Source organism: Acinonyx jubatus, chromosome C2, assembly GCF_027475565.1.
Source record: "Acinonyx jubatus isolate Ajub_Pintada_27869175 chromosome C2, VMU_Ajub_asm_v1.0, whole genome shotgun sequence".
NCBI classification, from domain to species: Eukaryota; Metazoa; Chordata; class Mammalia; order Carnivora; family Felidae; genus Acinonyx; species Acinonyx jubatus.
This window is the reverse complement of record NC_069384.1, coordinates 4,592,501-4,613,104: the sequence shown is the minus strand read 5'-3', so window position 1 is coordinate 4,613,104 and position 20,604 is coordinate 4,592,501. Positions and strand designations below refer to the sequence as shown.

The window sequence follows — 20,604 nt, the reverse complement described above, 5'->3', positions numbered from 1 at the left end:
TCATGGGGTCTCCTTTGCCAGCCTGATCCAGGGTGGGTCCTAGGCCCTTCCCTTCTCCCTGTGTTCTCTCGGAGGGATTCCATCTACGCCACATCACATCACCACCCATCGGTGACTCTAGCCAGGCCCGCCCCCTGGAGTTGAGACTCAAGAACCAGTGGCCTGTGCAAATCCCACTTGGACACCTTACTGGCTTGCCACAAAGCTCAGATCTCTCTCAACGGTCTCTGGTGAAGATGCCAGGGCACCATCATTTCCTCTGTCTCCCCTCTGTTCCTTCCGATCCGCCCCACCAGCCTCCACTGCTGACCTCGGTTTTACCCATTGAGGCAGCTTCTCTGCCCGTCCTCCCTCAGACACATCTGGTGCTGGCCCCCCACCCCCGCCCTTAGCTCAGCTCAGCTTAGCTTCTTGGAGATGCTCTCTCCCCACTGTCTCCCCAGTGACAGGCACCTGTTACTCCAAGTCGGTGCTCTCCTAGCTGAGCCCCCTCCCATGTCCTGGCCCCGCCCCTCCCATGCCCTCGTGGCCCCGCCCCCTCCCATGTCCTGGCCCCGCCCCCTCCCTTGCCCCCCTGGCCCCGCCCCCTCCCATGCCCTCCTGCCTTTGCTCCATCACACTCAGTCCCAGCTGTGCCCCTGTCCCAGGCTCTCCTAGATCTGTTCCTGTCACATACACTCCTAGAGCTCTTCCTGTCGCACACTTCTCGTTCTGACCTGAGCTGGGCCCTCGCTCTGCCGGCCGTTTTCGAAGAGGCACGCCCGGCACGGTTCTTCCCTCTTTGAGCTGGCAGGTGCGGGTAGATGTCCTCCGGAACCTACGCTCGCCCTGGTGAGCTGATGGGAGTTAGTTGCGTTTGACTTGTGGACTCGGCAACTGGTGGGCATGTGCCGGTGGCGTTGTCCATCCAGACCCAGGGCGGGAGGCCCAGGTGGACGCTGTGTGGCCTTGGCTGTTCGCTTTTCCCGCAAATGCTTCCTGAGTCTCTCCTGGGGGCCCGGTGTTAGAACTGCCAGGTGGGACAGACAGCAGGCCTCTGTCCTTGAAGGACTCAGACTGTGGTGCAGGAAACAGAAATTCGGCACTTCCACCAACGAACGTCAAATTCTAACCACCGCAGGAAGAAAGAGCGAGGGGGAGAGCTGCATGACGGGATAGCAGCATGGTGGGGAGGGTTTCCTGGACAGCGGGGCGTCTGAGCTGATGTCTGGGGGAGCAGAACGATATCTCCGGAGAGCAGAGAGCCCCCCCACAGGGCTGCGCACCGGGATGAGTTCCCTGCTTGGAGTTCAAAGGAGAGGCGATGCCCGAAAGGCTCGGAAGGTTCTCTCTTCTAAAGGGTCGTTGGCCACTGCTGTGACCCTGGGCGCGTTACTTCACCTGTGCTCCGGTTTCCTCACCCATAAAGTGCTGGGGGGTGGGGTGGGGTGATACTGTGCTGGTGGGGTTTTTTGAGAATTCGAGGAATTACTGCTGCAGGGGGCTCGGAACAGCGCCTGATACTTAGGACTCCGTGTGGACTGTAAGGACTCCGTGTGCCTGGGGGATCTTAATAGCTGGGGATTCGTCATCACCGCTCGCCTTCCAGAAGACTGCTGTCTCGGCCAGGCCGTCCCGAGGAAACGTTGTTTACCGCCACGGGCATCTGGCGAGGGGATGAGGAGAGCTGGGAGCGGTTTCCTCTTGACGCGCCAGACGAGTCATGGTTTCTCACGTGCTCTCTTTCTGTCCAGATTCCAGAATTCTCTGATGGTTTCTGGACCGGGTCCCAGCTGGCTTGCTGGACAAATTCTGAGACGCCTTGGTCTTACTTCCCTAAAATCTCCATCTACCTGAGAGACGAGAACTCCAGCCGATCGTTCCGCCTAACCATCCTGCCTCAGGTACGAAGCGGCCCGTGTGCTTTTCTCCGGGAGCGCGTCCCATGCGGAAGTCAGGCACTTGGTGCGGGACGTGCCGGTACAGATAGCACGTCTGTGTGGGGTGTCGATCGCCACGGTGATGCCGTGTGACAGGTGACCGCAAAGGCCAGCAGCCCTGTCCGCGTGCGTGAGTCTGGGCGGGTTGCCTGGTCTCCGCAGGCTCGCTGGCGTGCTTGGCCGGGCCTCGCTTGGGTGGTCTAGGGTGGCCTCACTCACGAGTCTAGTGGCTCCCACCGTCCAGTGGCTGACGCACGGGGGTGGCGGGGCTCAGAGAGAGAGGGGAGACACGCAGGAGCCCCCGGAGCAGGCGCACAGCTGGCCATCACCTCCGGTGCACTGCTGCCCCTGGGGGCCCGGGCGGGGGAAGTGCGCCCACCTCCCAACGGGAGGGCTGCACAGTGCCATCGCAAGGGCCTGGCAACAAGGGAAGGTCGGGAATTGAGGACACTTTTGCAGTATCCACCAAAGCACCAGTACGTGTTTTGGTTTTTGGTGGTTTTTTGTTTTTTTTTTTTTTACTTTATTTTTAATTTTTGTCATGTTTATAATTGAGAGACAGAGAGAGACCGAGCATGAGCTTGGGAGGGGCAGAGAGAGAGGGAGACACAGAACGTGAAGCAGGCTCCGGGCTCCGAGCTGGCAGCACAGAGCCCGTCGCGGGGCTCGAACCCACGAACTGTGAGATCATGACCGGAGCCGAAGTCGGACGCTCAACCGACTGAGCCCCCCAGGCGCCCCCTCCTCTTCCTAAGCTTCTAATCGAACAGCATTTTGTGCCCTGCTCCGTCTCGCTCTGGCTCTCGCTCTGGTCCCCCTTCGGGAACCTCCCAAGTGCCCTCCATGTACACCAGCCCCCTTCTTTCTCTCCTAAAAACGTTGCCACTTAATCTTCTCTGTGGCTGCTCTGAGCCTGCTCTGCCTGCCGTGAGCCATCAGTGGGTCCCCGCACCGTGCGTACTGACTCCTCATTCCCGGTGGCTTTCTGGGCCTCGCTGGGCCCTTCCTCGCCCTCCAGCCTGCGCCCTGCTACGCCCTTGACCTACCACTCACCGGTCACCGTCCTCTAGGGCTCTGTGCTCGCTCCGATCGCTTAACCTTTGCTCCTGCCAAGCCCCTGCCTGAAATGCTCTCTCCTCCCTACTCCCTCTGCATATCCAGATTCTTCCCATCCTTCAAGATCCAACTCAGACAAACCCTCTTTTGTTGACCCTCCGCTGAGCAGAATAACCCGTTGTGAGGCTGCCCTTCAGACTCATAATGCATGTTGTTTAGTCGTCTCATCTGGCTTGCAGTCGTGTGTGTAGGGTGTGTTTTATGCTGCTGCCTTTTTCATTCGACTTCTGTTTTCTTTAAAAGCACACGCACGCACCCTTACAGCTCTCCCTCAGCTACATTAATTCCTCGAAGATAAGAACCAGGAGACTGAAGACCTTGTTCCTTCCCAGGAATGACTGGGCCGGGGAGGCTAGTGGGTAGTAACTGTTTTTTGAACAGACCGGATGAGTGTGCCTTTGTTGTGACTTGGTGAATTGGGGATAAAGGATGGGATGGGGGGCGGGGGTAAGGAAGGAGGAGTCATTTCAGAGGAAAGAAGGAAGTGATAATATTGCCTTTTTCCTTCTCGACTGTATATGGGGGGAGGGGGGACGTGCCTTCCAGGAATGGAGGGTTACTGCGGAAGAGCCCAGAAGCCTCGGGAGAAGGCTTCACAGAGGATGCATGCGGCCGGAGCCCGAGGCTTCGGTTACGTTCTCAGCTCTGCCCCTGACTCACACTGTAACTTTGAGCAGATTGCCTCGCCCTTTCTCCGTCTGTCCCTTTAACTATAAAAGCGGATTCCCGATACTTGCCAGAGACATTCTCACTGCCTACGGTGCTGTGTTTTCTGTGTCTTTAAAATAATTGCGCGCCGTGATTGCATTTTGGGCACACCTCGAGAGGTAGGCATCATTTCATCAGCGTGGTTCGTAACTAAAGTTGAATCTTAGCTTCAGGACAAAGGTGAGCACGTAATGGTAAATTAATGGCATGGGGTTGGCTGCCAGCATCAGGGACTCCTAAGAAACCAAGAAAACAGGCATTCGGCGGAAAATCTGTTATGTCCACAGCAGGCGGTTGGGTGGGCAGTTGTGAACTGTCGCCTGCTGAGACTCTCACGAGCTCCGGGTGCCCCTGACACACCCCTCAGGGTCAGCGCTGGGGGTGGGGGGGGAGCATCTCCTAATACTCCTGCCCCCGACTTCCTAACATTTAGGGCAGCCATCAGGGCTCCTTGTCCCCAAAGTTTTAGAATGGGGGGCCCCTGCCTAGGACCTCCGGTAACAGCAGTACTGGAGGGGCATATGCTGGCTAGTGCAGAAAAGCGTTGTGCCAGAGGCATCTCTGAAATTTTGTCCGTCTCCGGCGCTCTTTTCCAAAAGCACATGGGCTGAATCTGTTTGGGCCAGTTTTCAAAAGCGGCCCCCAACCCCAGCCCACAGGCGAATTCTGGTTTTCTTTTCCCCAGAACCCTAAAAATGTAAATAATGCCAGTCAACCCCTGATTGGTCTATGGGTGCTATTTTCGCGTGAGGCAGACAGTTTATTCTGAGATCCACCAATACTCAGCTCTCCCAGCATGTTCCAGCATCTACAGTCTGGAACCTTTACTGGAAGTCGTCCGGGAGACACGCAGGAAGAGTAAAAGATCCCAGATTCGGTCTGCGTGTTTTTGTATCGGTAGCGTCTGTTACAGGACAACGTGATGATTGGTTGGGTCTTATTATAGAATCAGTTGGGGGAGTGTGTGTGCTCGTGTTCGTGTACTTTCCTAGGGCTTGCTTACAGAACCTTAGGTGAAGGTGCTTTGACGGCAGGTAAGTGTATCTGCCTTTGCCTCATTTAAGTTGATCCGGGGAAGTCGTGCTTTTCATTTGGTGCCGATGAGGCTTAGCCCCTCTCACTCAACGTAGCGCACACCTCCTGAGGTCCTCCTGTGTGCCTGTCGTACCCTAGAAGCCTAGGCACCAGGATACAGTGAGGAACAGAATGAATGGGTCCTTGTCTTGAAGGAGGGCTTGGAGACAGACAGACCAGTCGGGCAGGGTTCTAAGGGCAAGGCTGTTCCCTGGACGCAGCAGGCGCTGCAGGCGATGTCCTTGCTCGCCTCCCTGCCTTGCAGCTGCCCTCCCTCTCGCCTTCTCTGCACTGACCGGGGCAGTGATGTTCCTCTTCCTCAGGGGTCCGTTTGATCAGATACTCTCTCTGCAGCCTGACTTCTGGTTTCCTTTTCCTGCTCTCGTGTCCTCACTCCTTGTGGCTGGTGCTCTGTCCTGCCTCCTGCTGTCGGGGTGCAGCCGGGAGGCAAACCATTCCTTCCTTGGGACAGCCCCTCCCTGCTGCACCCTCTGAAAATACCCACCCCCCCCACACACTCCTTTTGGCAACAAAGCCCAGGCAGGGCTCGAGACCTTTCCCTCCAAATCTTTCCTCGTGCTTTTGCCCTTTAGGGCCACTCAGTACTCACAAGAAGGTCCTTCTTCCTACTCGTGTTGTAATCTTACGCTTTATTTTCCAAATGTTTGGTATTTTGTGTTACTCAGCCACTGTATTCTCTCGGTTGCCTGCATTTGAATACTTTGCTGTTAAAAGAACAAAGGGAGCCTTCTTACTGATGCAAGGATGATTTGCTCTCTGATTGTTTTAAGTTTTGACTCATTTCCTCTGGAACTCGTGCCCCACCCCTCCGTGCCCTGCCCCCCCTCCCCCCAAGGACCTCAAGGGCCATGTTTGTGTTTATTGAACTTCACAGCCCCTGCAAGAAATGGCCCTCAGCCAGGACAGACCCTTCTTCCACGAGGTGTGCTCTATCTTCTCTCTGACTCTGACGGCTTCTCTCTCTTTGACTGAGGGAATAGATCCTCCTGCTTCTGCCTTGCTGCCTCCTTGGAAGCTCCCTTTGGCAGAGGATGACAAGGACAGTGTCCTAGGCCAGTGAGGAGCCTTTGCTGTTGCTCGGGAGAGAAGATGATGCCGATGGTCCAAACTGGGCGGTAGCCATGGGGATGGGAGCGATGATTGCATTCGGATTCCATTTCAGCGGAAGGCCTGCTGTGTAGGGAAAGAGATCCTGGCCCGGTGTTGCAGGGCCTGAGTAACTGGGTGAATCACGGATTTACTGAGACAGAAGACCTTAAACAAAAGGCACATTTGGGGGAAATGTTCCCAGTTCAGTTTTTTTAATATTAGACTTGAGATGCCGGTTGAGTGGCGAATGGGCAGGAAGACGTAAGAGTGTGGCTATGGCAGCAGAGATCTGCCTGGAGGTCAAGATTTGGGGGTCAGCATAGAGCCCAGGGGTGTGCTTAGGGTCACGGGGCCACATGGGTCACCCAGGGGGACAGCCAGAAGGAGAGCCTAGAGCCCTGGAGTTCTCCGATGCTTGCGGTGAAGAAATTAGCGGCCGGTGAGTTGGGAGGAAGAAGAGAGAACCCTTTCTCAGAAGCCAAGGGAAGGAAGAGGTCTCAGGGGGAGACTTCGCTGGGCGACATTGCCGTGGAGGGGCCTGTCGGAGCGGTTCCCCCCGACTCCGCATTTACCTCCTGCCTCCTCCGTAGATGGGGAGCTTCAAGGGGGCAGGCACAGGGTGTCCTTTAGCCCTGTGGTGCTGGCCCTGAGGCAGTATCTAAGCCACCAAGTGCTCCGTCAATCACAGCTGGCTGGTTGGCCGGCCGGCCGACATCACTGTGGCGCCACCGTGGAGTTACAGGTGGAGCACGTGCCTTCGTCACTTTCAACGATGCTTATCACCACGCTTGTGCTCTCAGCTTCTGGATGGCAGGATGATGTCCCTGCACCCCTCCCCACCCCACCCCACCCCACCGTGTATCTCCCCACAGCACCTGGGAGGCGGGGGCGGGGGCGGGGGTTCCGAACGCGGCGTGACCTCGACAGCTCCGCGACGCTGCCCGATTCATGCCCCTCCTTGTCTGTTTGCTCTGTCCTCTTATGTAGCTTTACATCCAGCCCATGATGGGGGCTGGCCTGAACTACGAATGTTACCGATTCGGCATTTCACCTTCCACCAACGCGCTGGTGATCGGTGCTACCGTGATGGAGGGCTTCTACGTGGTCTTTGACAGAGCTCGGAAGAGGGTGGGCTTTGCGGCAAGCCCCTGTGCAGGTAAGCGACGCGTGCGTTGGACAGAGGACCCTAACCGGAGCGCTTTATTGGAAGCGATTCTTGGTAGCGTGTCAGTTGCTACTGAATTGTTCGGTGCGGGCCTGTCGTCACTGATCGGTCTTACCAGTAAGACGTACCGTAGGATTGTGGAGAGGAGTAAGCGAGACAGTCCACGTAAGGCGTTTAGCCCTGTGCTTGACACATGGGAAGGGCTTGTAAATGTTAGCGTGATAGTTGTCTCGGGTTAAATTTAAAATGGTGTCTCAAAGGGGCGCCTGGCTGGCTCAGTCAGTTGAGATTCCAACTTCGGCTCCGGTCATGATCTCACGGTTCGTGGGTTCGAGCCCCGCGTCGGGCCCTGGGCTGACAGCTCAGAGCCTGGAGCCTGTTTCACATTCTGTGTCTCCCCCGCTCTCTGCCCCACCCCCACTCTCGCTCTTTCTCTCTCAAAAATAAATAAACATTAAAAAAAAGGGTATCTCACACCATAGAATAAACATACGCGTCCTTGGGGATAAATTACAGGCTTTTTGACGGTGAGATCAAAATAAATAAAGCAGATTCGTGGGTAAGCTGTGTGTTTTTCTTTCCCTCCAAGAAGTCTTCGCTGTGAAATAAGTCAATGCCTATCATTGCTATTTCTTGAAATCCTAAAATAATGAGATCAAGGAGCGTGTTTTTCTCCTAGAATTCTTTTGGAGAGCTGGTTTGAGGGTGAGTCAGCAGCGTGGCTCTGCAGAGCTGAGCTTGAGAGAGTGGGGCAGGTGTTCAGAGAAACCAGGAGAGGACAGGGAAGATGATGGGCGGGTAATCCCCCCAAACTCGAGAATGTCTGTAGATGATCAACTTGCTAGAATGGGGTGTCCGCACAGTGCATGGTTTAGCGGGGTGGGGGCGGGGGGTCGAGTACGTCGAGCAGTAGCCCAAGCTGGTGTGGAAAAGGCCAGGGCTGGACGTGGCATGGGATGGAATCGCCCGGACGCGTGGAGAGCGCGTGAGCAGGCAGTGGCCGGGTGCCACGGTGCTTCTGGGTAGGATTCCAGGGAACTCACAAATCCTGGCACTTTGGATTCAGAGTTGGTGGGTAACATGCCAAGGGAGAGGAAAAAAACTAAGCAGACGCGAGGCAGCCAAAGAGTGGGCAACAGAGAGGTGGAACCGAAGAAAATTAGAGGCTGGGGTGAAATACAAGACCACCATGCAGTGCAGGGGTGGAGGTGTGTGGGTTAGATGAAAGCATCCTTAGGCACTAGACATAGCGACAGGATGGGCAGGAAGGCTGACCAACAGTGCTGGTCGCTTCGACCCTGACCAGACCTTCTCTGGGATCTAAAACCAACGGGAGAATTTGGGGGAGAGTGTCAAATGATCTCCGCTGATTTATTCCGGAGAGGGAGGTTTCAGTTATTATTTGCTACCCAAATCGTGGTCGTAACATTGGGATCCTGGTTCAGAAAGCAGGTCAGTGATGCATCACGGTGCCTCACAGCCTCGTTTGGACACATTGGTGTTCTCGAAGGGTAACATAACAATTTGGAGAGTGGGTGAAGAGAAATAGTGAAAAGAGAACTTACATCCGGAATATTGGCCCTACTCATGTGCTGTCTAAAAAAAAAACCACCCTGGGGCACCTGGGTGGCTCAGTCGGTTAAGCGTCCGACCTCGGCTCGGGTCATGATCTCATGCTTTGTGAGTTCGGGCCCCGAAGTGGGCTCTCTGCTCTCAGCATGGAGCCCGCTTTGGATTTTCTGTCTGCCCCCCCCCCCCCGCCCTCGTCTCTCTTCCCCGCTTGCTCTCTCTCTCTCTCAAAAATAAAACATAAGAAAAAAAAAGAAAATACCCAACACCACGTACATATTTGTTGCAAATACCTTCTTAAACGTTAACACAGATTCCTCTGACTATTGGTGAGCGGGCTCAGAGTCCTTGAGATAATGTTTATCTTTGAGAGCGCATTACCTGTTTTTAGCCTGTGAGGTATCCCTGGGGGAGACCTTTCTCTGGGCACTACCTGGGAGTGTATAATCTGAGATGCTACTCTGTCTCCTGGATGTGAATGTTTTACTTTTTTTTTTTACATTTATTTATTTTTGAGAGACAGATAGAGCACAAGTGGGGGAGGGGCCGAGACAGAAAGAGACACAGAGTCCGAAGCAGGCTCCAGGCTCCGAGCCATCAGCACAGAGCCCGACGCGGGGCTCGAACTCAACGAATCGCGAGATGGTGACCTGAGCCGAAGTCGGACGCTTAACTGACGGAGCCACCCAGGCGCCCCTGAATGTTTTACTTCTTATAACCCAGAGAACTAAGAACGAAAGCAATTTTCCTCACAATTTCTGTTCTCTTGTTAAATACCATTAAAGTAGAGGCTGCTATGGCAACAGCCGTGTATCGTCCACTTAATTCCGCAGGGAGCAGAATCACGGTGTCTCCTAAGTGAATTGCTGTTGCAAATAGTTTAGTACGAAGCGTCTCCAGGCAAAGCAACATTCGTTCCTGCATTTCAGCATGAATCCTTTGATAGGTGCGCTTATAGAAGTTTTTCTGTTACTATTTAAAAAATATATATTTAGGGTTTTGGTACTTAAACATTTGATTTCGCCAGCCATGGGAATACACGCAGCTATGTCTCCTCTTTCGTGCAAACCGTTTAGCCATTAAAGTAATTCCTTCCCTCCAAGCTGCAATTAGGAGCCAGACAGTGGTCTATGGGGCTGTAATAAATGGAAGAGAGACACCGCTTTTTTTTTTCTCTTTCTAGAAGTGTTTATTTTTAATTCATAACCTGCTTTAAATAACAAAGAAAATGATTTAAGTCACAGGAAATCATGTGCTTTGTACACACTTTTGGAACACCCAGATTTAACAAATGCTAACGTTTTTGTCATATTGTCTTCAAAAATGTGTCATAGAAACAAAGTAAATGGAGTTAGAGCCCCACCCCACTGCCTTCCCCAGAATTACCCTTTAGCTTGAAACCGGTGTACGTTCTTATAATTACTACGCATGTAACATTTCACTACACAGGTATGAGTACCTTGCATTCATCATCTCTTGCTTGGTAACAACTTAGCCCCCAGTTTAGCGGTACTTGACCTTGTGCAGGGGCTGGAGGTCAGCAGCCGAGGAGTGGCTTAGCTGGTGGTTCTGGTCTAGGGTCTCTCGTGAGGCTGGAGGGGACTCTTGGAAGCTCACTCCTGTGGTTGGACCTTGCCAACCGGACCTTACTTGCCGTTTGGACCTCACACCAGGCTTCCCCGAGCACACTTAGGACAGTCATCTGGTCACCCGGGAGCAAGCGATTGCAGGGAGTAGAAGGGCAATAGAGCAACCAAGACAGAAGCCACAGTCTTTTTTTCCAACCAGTTTTGAAAGGGCATACTGTCGCTTCCGCCCTATTCTGTTGGTTGCACAGAACCACCCTGGTGCACTGTGGGAGGGGGATTACACGAGCGTAAACACCGGGGAGCGGGGATCGTCGGCGTCACCTTAGAAGCTGTCTCCCATATACCTGTAAATAAGTACCATATAACAACCAACATAGGTTGGTTGGTTGTAGGTTTTTGGTGTTTTAAAATGTATACGGGGGCGCCTGGGTGGCTCAGTCGGTTAAGTGTCAGACTTTGGCTCAGGTCATGATCTCATGGTCTGTGGGTTCAAGCCCCACGTGGGGCTCTGCACCGACAGCTCGGAGCCTGGAGCCTGCTTCGGATTCTGTGTCTCCCTCTCAATCTGCCCCTCTCCTACTCTCTCTCTCTCTCTCTCTCTCAAAAATAAATAAACATTAAAAAATTTAAGGAAGCAATTATTGAAAAATAATAAAATGAAATGTATGTGAATGCTACACAGTACTATAGATAATAATATATATCCTTTGTCCACCTGCTTTATCGGTCAGCATTACATTTACTAGATTTTCCGTGTTGATGGGAGATCACCCATTTTGACTGCTGTATAGTATCCTCTTGGATGAATATACCCAGATTATTTACCCAGTCCTGCCTTGATTAACATCTGGATCGTTTCTAATATTTGCAGTTATAAACACTACTGCAGCGAACATCTTTCTGCCTGTGAATGAGATCTTCTGAAAATGGAATTTCTAGATGGTTTGGTATGCCAGTCTTTGGAATTCCTGGCTGCTGTTGGATTTGACCTCAAGGTAGCTGGACCATCAGGATTCTACAAGAGTTTTCATTTCCTCAAACTATTCTATTCTATTTGTTTTGTTTTTGTTTTTGCTTTTTGCCAATCTATATGTGTGAAATAGTGTCACAGTTTGATTACTTCTGAGATGATGCAACTTTGGATGTTTTCGGGGTGTCTGAGCTTTCTCTCTTATGGTGAATTTTTCTACTAATAGCTTATGGACATTTTTCTACCATCTTTTTTATTGATGGCTACACAGTCTTAATATTTGATCCGTTAATTCTGGGGGGCTAATGTGTGGTAAATATCTGCTAGTCTCTGGATTTCTCTTACTTGTTTTTATTAGCTTTCACTTACATTTATTGACATTTAGGGAAATAAAATGTGCCAATCTCTTCTTTACGGCTTTTACTCTGTACCTTATTTAAGAAATTTTTCTTTAATCTAAGAAAATAGAGATTTTTTTTTCTAGAGATACTATATACTTCTCCTCCCCCCCCCCCCATTTTCTCATAATGTGAAGTAGGAATCTAATTTTTATAAGGGCATTCAATTTTCTCAGTACCATTTATGGAATATATTTTCTCCTCTGATATTTTCAATATTTTATTATAAAAATTTTTAATATACAGAAAAGACTAAAAATAATGACATTCTAAATACACAGTATCTAGATTTAATAATTTTATATTTTGATGTATATTAGTATGTGTGTATGTAGTTTTTGTTTGAGACATTTGCAAATAGGTTGCAGATATCATGACATTTTACTCCTAAATATTTTACTCCATAATACCTCATCCACAAATGTCTCTTAAAAATAAGGACAGGCTCGTATATAACCATAATACCATTATGACTCCTAAAAAACTAACAATATTTACATTGTAATATTGTGTAGTATCTAGGCCATATTCAGATTTCCTCAGTTACCCCCCAAATGGTATTCTTAGCTTTTCTTTTTCTTTTTTCCCAAAAGCCCGTTGTTTTGTAGGATATATTTAGATTTGTCTGGATTTTTCCTAATGGTATCATTTAACATGTTCATTTAACCTCACATTTCTATAAACTTGGTTTGGTTTAGATTCAAGTTAAATAATTAAATAATTTTAATAACATCTTTGTTGTATACCAAGACCCAGTATAAATCTGGATCTATTATTTTTTTTTTTTAAGTTTATTTATTTATTTTGAGAGAGAGCGCAAGTGGGAGAGGGACAGAGAGAGAGAGATTCTGTGCAGGCTCTGTGCTGTCAGTGTGGAGCTGAACTCAGGGCTCGAACCCACGAACTGTGAGATCATGACCTGAGCCGAAACCAAGAGTCTTACGCTCCACCAACTGAGCTCCCCAGGTGCCCCTGGATCTCTTATTTCTGAACATTCTCTTTTATCCCACTGGTGTAGCTGCCTGCCCCTGTGGTATAACATATAGTTTAATATCCATAGTTATAATAAGACCTAATATCCAGCAGGGGCTCACCTCTTCTTATTCTTCTTTAGATGGTCCTGGCTACTTTTGTCCTTTTGTTCAGCTTGTCAAGATCTCTGAAGAACCTTATTGGGATTTTGATTGCAAGTGCAACGGATGTACAGATTAACTTGAGAAGAAATCAAATCTTTATTTATTTACTTTTTAATGTGTATTTATTTTTGAGAGAGAGAGAGAGAGAGAGAGACAAGAGTGCGAGCAGGGGAGGGGCAGAATCTGAAGCAGGCTCCAGGCTCTAAGCTGTGAGCCTCGACGCGGGTCTCGAACTGAGCCACCCAGGCGCCCCCAAATCAAATCTTTATTATACAAGTCTTCTCCTCCTGAATGTGCTAGGTCTTACTTGTTTAGGTCTTCTATTATATCCTACAGAGTTTTTGCAGTTTTCTTCAAGAAGTTCTTATGCATATACCTCTTGCTTAGATACCTATTTTGATTGGTGTACAGGCAACACAGGGTTTGTTTGTATATTAATCTTGTATCCAGTCACGTTGCTAAATTCTGCTTTTAAAATAGTTGTTAGTCACTTGGATTTTTTGTGAGAGCAGTCCTATAGTCTGGTGCATGGAGTAGGCTCTTGGAGTTCCCTTCTAATCCTCCGTTAAGGGATTCTCACTTTGCTGAAATGGTTTAGTATGAATGGAAAAACGGTTTGACATTTTCTACTAATGTTAAACATATTCCTACTCTATGACTCAGCAACGGCACTCTTAGGTAGATGCAGTGAGGAAATGAATGTGTGTTTCCACCCAAAGACCTGACCAGAAGCAGCTTTAGTCATAAAACAAACTAAAGCACATCATTCAGTAATTACATTATTACATAAAACTGCCATTTTCGTCAAACTAAAAACTGTTCAAAGCCCAACAAAGGAAAATGGGTAAACATTATGACACAGCGGTTTTCCTTATGCTGAAGAATGTAATTTAGGATTTCTTTTAAATTTCATTTTTCCCCCAAGTTAAAAAAAAAAACTTCTAGGGGGTGCCTGGGTGGCTCAGTCAGTTGAGCGTCCAACTTTGGCTCAGGTCAAGATCTCACGGTTTGTGAGTTCGAGCCCCATGTCGGGCTCTGTGCTGACCGCTCAGAGCCTGGAGCCTGCTTCGGATTCTGTGTCTCCCTCTCTCTCTCTGCTCCTCCCCCGCTCATGCTCTGTTTCTCTCTCTCCTCCAAAAATAAATAAAAATTAAAAAATTAAAAAAATTTTTTAAATATTTATTTTTGAGAGAGAGACACATACAGAGCATGAGCAGGACAGGTGCAGAGAGAGAGGGAGACACAGAACCCGAAGCAGGCTCCAGGCTCTGAGCGGTCAGCACAGAGCCCTATGCGGGGCTCGAACTCAAAAACCGTGAGATCACGACCTGAGCCGATGTTGGACGCTCAACCAATTGAGCCACCCAGGTGCCCCCCATTTTTCCCCAATTCATGAATCATAATTTAACTATGTGTGGAATTCTAGGGTGACCGTTTTTCCCTTAGTGTTTTGAAGATGATGTTTCAACGTCTTCTGGCCAACATTACTGCTGGTGAAAAGTCACTTTCAGTTGTACCAAAAAGGGTCATCTGTTTCCTCTGCTTGCTGTTCAGACTTAGGTTAAATTTTTAGTCTTCTGGAGTTTCACCATGATGTATGTAGATATAGGTTGTTTTTCATCTTGCTCAAGACTCATTGTGCTCTCTGAACCTAAGCATTCATGTGTTTTATCATCAATCCTAGAGAATTCTCAGCTGGTTTCTCCTTCACTGTTACCGTACAGCCATTTTCACTTCTTTTGGATCTCCTGAGATAAACTTTGAGATTTCTCCTTATTTCCTCCATGTCCCCTGACCTTTCACTCGTATTTTCTTCTCTTTATCTTTGCTGTATTCTGTGTAGTTTTCCACAGATACATCCCGTAGTGCCCTAGTTCTCTCTTCAACTGTGTTCAGTCGACCACTTAAACTATTCAGTGAGCTTTTAATTACATCGACTGTATTTTTCATTTCTGGCAATTCCACTGTGTACTTTGTCAAATAGACAAGTTTACTTTTCTGTAAATTTTGTTCTGTAAATATTGTTGTGACTTGTATTCCCTTTATCTCCGTTATTTAATTTTTGAAAACGGCCAGATCATGTTCAAATTACAATGCATTATATAGTGCCCTGCTCTGTTAGAGGCAATTATAAATACTTCAAGTGTTCCCTCATTATTTTCTTAAATTTGTTTATTTTGAGAGAGAGAGAACCCGCAGGGGAGGGGCAGTGAGAGAGGGGGACAGGGGATCCAAAGTGGGTTTTGCACTGACAGCAGAGAGCTCAATGCAGGGCTCGAACTCTTGAACCGCGAGATCATGACCTGAGCTGAAGTCGGACACTTAACCGAGTGGGCCATCCAGGCGCCCCCTCTCCCCATTATTTTTTGAGCCTCGTAATCTTCTGTTGCTCTTCTCTAATTCATTTAACAATTCCTTATGGATACATTGAAGTTGTTTCCAGTCTCCTGTTGTTATAGACAGTGTTGCAGTGGATCCCATTTGTCTGTGTTTATTCTCACATACGAAAGTAGAATAGAATTGCTGGGTTAAAGGGTATAAACATATAAGAATCTTTTTTTTTAATGTTTATTTATTTTTGAGAGAGTGTGCAGGCAGGGGAGGGGGAGAGAGGGCGGGGGGACAGAGGATCTGAAGCAGCCTTTGCCCTGTCAGCAGCAAGCCCGATACAGGTAGGGCTCAAGCTCACGAACTGTGAGATCGTGACCTGAGCCGAAGTCAGTCGCTCAGCCAACTGAGCCCCCCAGGTGCCCTAAGATTTTGTCATCTTGATGGGTATCGTCACATCGCCTTCTAAGGAGGTTGTGCTCTTTTCTGTGTTGGCTGTACCATTTGTCTAGCAATGTATACTGTGGCCTGACTCTCCAGTCAGCGTCACCAACAAGGTGTTGTCACCCCTTTGGGAATTTTGCCAACCTGATGGATGAAGGTTATCTCAGTGTAGTTTTTAATTTGTATTACTTTGTATGCGTGAGGTGGAGTTTATTTTTATAAGTAAATGTCTAGGGCATTTGTTTCTCATTTTCTGGGAACTAGACACTCATATCCTTTCCCCATTTTTTTTTTCCTGTCGGGTTTTTAGTTGTTTTCTATTGATTTGTAGAATCTCTATGGTGTAATGGAATAATTAGCTATTTGGAGGGAAAAAAGCTATAATCCATATTTCAATTCTACATTATTTAGAAACTTTGCTGATAATGGATTTTGTTTAATTTTTTTTTTTAACGTTTATTTACTTTTGAGACAGAGAGAGACAGAGGATGAACAGGGGAGGGGCAGAGAGAGAGGGAGACACAGAATCCGAAGCAGGCTCCAGGCTCTGAGCTGTCAGCCCAGAGCCCGACGCGGGGCTTGAACTCACGGACCGCGAGATCATGACCTGAGCCGAAGTTGGCCACTTAACCGACTGAGCCACCCAGGCGCCCCTGATAATGGATTTTATTGAAGAAATGCTTTCATGTATTTAAATATGTCAGTCTTTTCCTTTAAGGCCCTTAGGTTTAAAGCCACATTTTAAATGACCTTGTTAATTGAAATTATTTCGTGATTTGTACAAGTACTTCTATGTTTGATTTACCTTGACATAGTTTGTATGGATTAAACCTCCCCCCCCATATGATTATCCCATGTTCCTATAACATTTTTCCAAATAATCCACATTTTCTTCACTGATTTGAATATTATCACATACCAAATTCCAGTAAGTATTTGGGGAGATAGGTCTGTATGTCTGGGTTTTCTATTCTGTTCAATCGGTATATCTTACAGTATTTTTTTTTTAATTTATTGCTCTTGAGAGAGCAGGAGAGAGTGTGTGCGCATGTGCTCACACATGCATGAGTGGGGAAGGGGCAGAGAGGGCGACCGAGAATCCCAAACAAGTTCCACGCCGATAGCTGGATGAGGGGCTTGATCTCATGAACGGTGAGATCATGACCTGAATCGAAATCAAGCATCAGGGGCGCCTGGGTGGCGCAGTCGGTTAAGCGTCCGACTTCAGCCAGGTCACGATCTCGCGGTCCGTGAGTTCGAGTCCCGCGTCAGGCTCAGGGCTGATGGCTCGGAGCCTGGAGCCTGTTTCCGATTCTGTGTCTCCCTCTCTCTCTGCCCCTCCCCCGTTCATGCTCTGTCTCTCTCTGTCCCAAAAATAAATAAAAACAAAAAACGTTGAAATCAAGCATCAGACGCTTAACCGACTGAGCCACCCAGGCGCCCCACCCTGCTGTTCTTTCTCAATTTTATTTTCCTTTATGAACTTTTCAATCAGCCTGATTAAAAAGCCTTGGTAGTATTTTAGTGAGTTTTTAAACACCGCTATTGTGTAATCTCCAGCATATTCTGTTTTCCTATCGTTTACGGAGAGCTGATCTCTTTGGTTTTGTGTCTGCTGTTCTCTCGTGGCAGATTTTCTTCTCACTTGGTTTGCAAGTACTTGTTGTGAGCTTATCTTTAGTGGGAAAGCTTTTTTTTTCCCCCCTTTGGAGAGAGTTCAGTGCACCTTGGGTTGTAAAAATGTTGCCATAAACCAATTTTGCATTTGTTTCTGCTGAGTGTGAGGCGATGAGCACTTCAGGATTTCTACACCAAGCTGTGTAAATTTCGATGCCAGCCCTGCTCCAGGCGGTGGCAGGGAAGCTCTGCTTCTCACAGGAGGTTCTTCCTTGCCCTTCCGGCCCCCAGACCTCGGGCAGAGTGAGTCCGGCTTCCTGGTTGGCAGAAATTTCCCGGCTCCCACCCCCAGCGAGCCAGCCTCTACCTGCCATCTCCGTGGTGCCGGGGTCAAGTCTTTTGCCCATCCCCCTCCGCACCCCTGTCCCTGGGCTTTGGATCCCCAGTTCTAGCACCTATTTCCGGGCTCATCTACATATTTAAAAATATGAGTTTGTCATCTTTTCTATGTGTGGGAGGAGGAGGACGTTCTCTCTCGGTGCCAGCTAGCACTTGGTGGAGCCCGAACCTTTGGGAGCCTCCCTTTTCTCTTGATGTCTTTTATTGGGTTTCCGTAATAATTGGTGTTTGTCACACCACACTCCGCTATGGGATTCGGCTTGTCTCTAAGGGTTGGGACAGGGTGGGAAGGAGAGCAGCGAGTGGGAGCTCTTTGAGGACTTTGCCGGGGAGCTTTTTAAAATACACGATGGCCCACACCCTCCCCTCCTTTCTCAGCCAGGGTGTATCAGAATGGTGGTGGGTGGGAGGGTGATGGTTATTTTGGAAAAAGATCCACAGATGCTTTTCTTGTGCTGCCCTGCCTCTCCTCGCCTCCCCCCCCCCCCCCAACCCCTACAGAGAATCACTATTCTGGTCTCAGATCAGAGCCGGATAAATACGGCGGTGGTCACCGCATGTCATAGTGCTGGCCGGCCTGGGGCTTCAGCGTACACATAGTCTCACAAGTCAGCAGCAGACAGACAGACGTTCGTGGCCGGTGCACTTTCAGATGCCTCTGTGTTGGCTGGGCCAAGTGTCCTAGAGCTAGGATAACAGAGCGTTAAGATTGACAGATCTCTCTTAATGTATCCAAAGCTTCTGAAATACCACTCATGTCTTTTTATAGATTGAGACATTTAACACCCAAGAGCTGTATAGAGTTGAGCTTTTACAACTTGAGACGTACCATGGATTGTGGCAGTCGTTTCGCTGTGAATTTCCTTGTGCAGGTTGAAAGTGGATCATCTGGTACATATTCGTGTTTAAAAATAGGAAAGTTAGCTGTTAAGAACAGAGTTTCAGAGCGAGGCCCCTGCCATCTACTTAGAATATAATCAAAGGATTGCAAAGCCAAGGGGCCCCAAAGACATGAATCATGCAGTCTCCGTTCCTTGTTTTATAAAAAAGAACACTGAGGCCTGGGGTAGTTAGTAAGAGGTTTTCGTGTAGTTGCAGCACAAAATGGCCCTGGGTCTAGAATGCCTGTCCTGGAGCTCCAGAATGTTCTTCCAAGTGAACCACGGCTGCTCGAAAGGCATCTCGGTACCATCACTTTATTTTATATGCCATGGCAGAAAAGACCCCAACCATGATAATTTTTGTAGTTGGTAAGTTGACGGATCTTCCTCAGGTGCTCATTATCAACTGGGTCTTCTGGAAGATAGAACCAAGAAAACACATAGCTACAATTTTAACCCAAGACATTGATGAAAGATTTAAAATAACAAGATATTAACAAGTGATGCTTAGGAAGCACTGCCCTTACCCCAGGCACTGTACTAAGTGCCTTCTATTAGCTTGGTCCCCATTCACGAAGACTGTGATTTGTGGGTACCATTGCCATCTCCCATTTTACAGATAAGGAAACTGAGGGGCGAAGAAGTTAAGGAAGTTGGCTAAGGTGACACAGCTCATACGTGGGAAGTAGGATTTGAACCCCAGAAGTCTGACCCCAGGGTCCATGCTCTTAACCAGTATGTAGGATGGCCTCATAATTTCAGTACAAAAAATTAAAATCTATTCCATGGTCATAGAATAATTAGTATATATAAGAAATGTGCAAATCATCCAGTGAATGGAAAATACCCTCCAGAAGTAATTTTAAATCAACTTTCCCTTAATTTTTGTAAACTACTTTAAAGTTTACTTATTTTGAGTGAGAGAGCACAGTGGGGGGGAGAGAGAGAGAGAAAGAGAGAGAGAGAGAGAGAGAGAGAGAGAGTCCCAAGCAGGTTCCAAGCTGTCAGCACGGAGCCTGATGTGTGCCTTGAACTCATGAATCATGAGATCGTGACCTGAGCGGAAATCCAGAATCAGACCCTTAACCGACCGCATCACCCAGGTGCCCCGTCCCTTCATTTAAAAAAAAAAAATTTGATTTACTTAAGTAATCTCCATACCTAGCGTGGGGCTCCAACTCACAACCTCGAGATCAAGAGTTGCACTCTCTTCCAGCTGAGCCAGACTGAGCCAGAGGGGCGCCCAACTTTTAACGTGAAGCAGCTGCTTGCAATACGTGAGGATGCATCTGTTTCCAGATGATACATTTTGACTGGCCGCCTTAAATTGGTGCTGTTTTTTCAAAAACTTAAAAAAATGTTTTTTGATTAAAAAAAGGAATACGTGTACATGGAAGAAAATATGAGTTGGTTGAGGGTTTTTATGTATTTTTATTGTATCTGTGTATATATGAAAAATGTATATGATCTTGAAGAGCAAAGAGCAAATGCTAGAATCAATTAATTACCCCCCCCCCCATACCTAGGAGATCTGGGCTTGGTTTTGGTTTTGTTGTTGTTTGGTTTTTCTCTTTTAACCTAAGTGAAATCATATCATGTGTGCTGTTCGTTGACATACTTTTTTGACTGCCCCGTTCTTTTGATTTTTCTTTCTTTAATTTTTTAGGCTTATTTTCAGAGAGAGAGAGAGAGAGAGCGCGCGTGCGCAAGCGGGGCAGGGGCAGAGAGACAGACAGAATCCCAAGCAGAGCTCCATGTGGGGCTTGAACTCATGAACTGTGAGATCGTGACTTGAGTGAGCCAAAGTCAGGACTTGGACACTTAACTGCCGGAGCCACCCAGGCGCCCCTCTGTTTCTGACTTCTTAATTCCACTGTGGTCAGAGAACACAGTATGAACTGAATTCTTTTCTTTTTTTTTTTTTTTTATTAAAAAAACTTTAAGTGTTTTTATTTATTTTTGAGACAAAGCATGAGTGGGGGAGGGGCAGAGAGAGAGGGAGACACAGAATCGGAAGCAGGCTCCAGACGCGGGGCTCGAACTCACCAACCATGAGATCATGACCTGAGCTGAAGTCAGACGCTTAACCCACTGAGCCACCCAAGCGCCCCTGAACTGAATTCTTTTCAATGTCTTGAAACTTGTTTTGTGGCCCAGAATGTAGCCTGTGTTGGTTAAATG

At 48.2% G+C, this 20,604-nt stretch overlaps 1 protein-coding gene and 1 long non-coding RNA gene across 3 annotated transcripts in view; one reads left to right on the top strand and one right to left on the bottom strand.

Moving 5' to 3' along the window:
- The window catches only part of BACE2 (beta-secretase 2), an 89,997-nt gene that overhangs the window by 59,897 nt on the left and 9,496 nt on the right, over nt 1–20,604 (top strand). The window contains exons 7-8 of one of the 2 annotated variants that reach the window (XM_053220538.1): nt 1,734–1,883; nt 6,915–7,083. In XM_053220538.1, coding sequence (XP_053076513.1) covers nt 1,734–1,883; nt 6,915–7,083 — 319 coding nt within the window. The remainder of the gene's footprint in view (nt 1–1,733; nt 1,884–6,914; nt 7,084–20,604) is intronic. The other variant, XM_053220539.1, reaches the window with a different exon arrangement.
- Nucleotides 18,378–20,604, bottom strand: part of LOC128315101 (uncharacterized) — a 17,948-nt gene continuing 15,721 nt past the window's right edge. Inside the window, exons 2-3 of the long non-coding RNA XR_008297513.1 lie at nt 19,585–19,756; nt 18,378–18,838 (exon numbers count right to left, since the gene is read on the bottom strand). This is a non-coding gene — a long non-coding RNA (uncharacterized LOC128315101). The remainder of the gene's footprint in view (nt 18,839–19,584; nt 19,757–20,604) is intronic.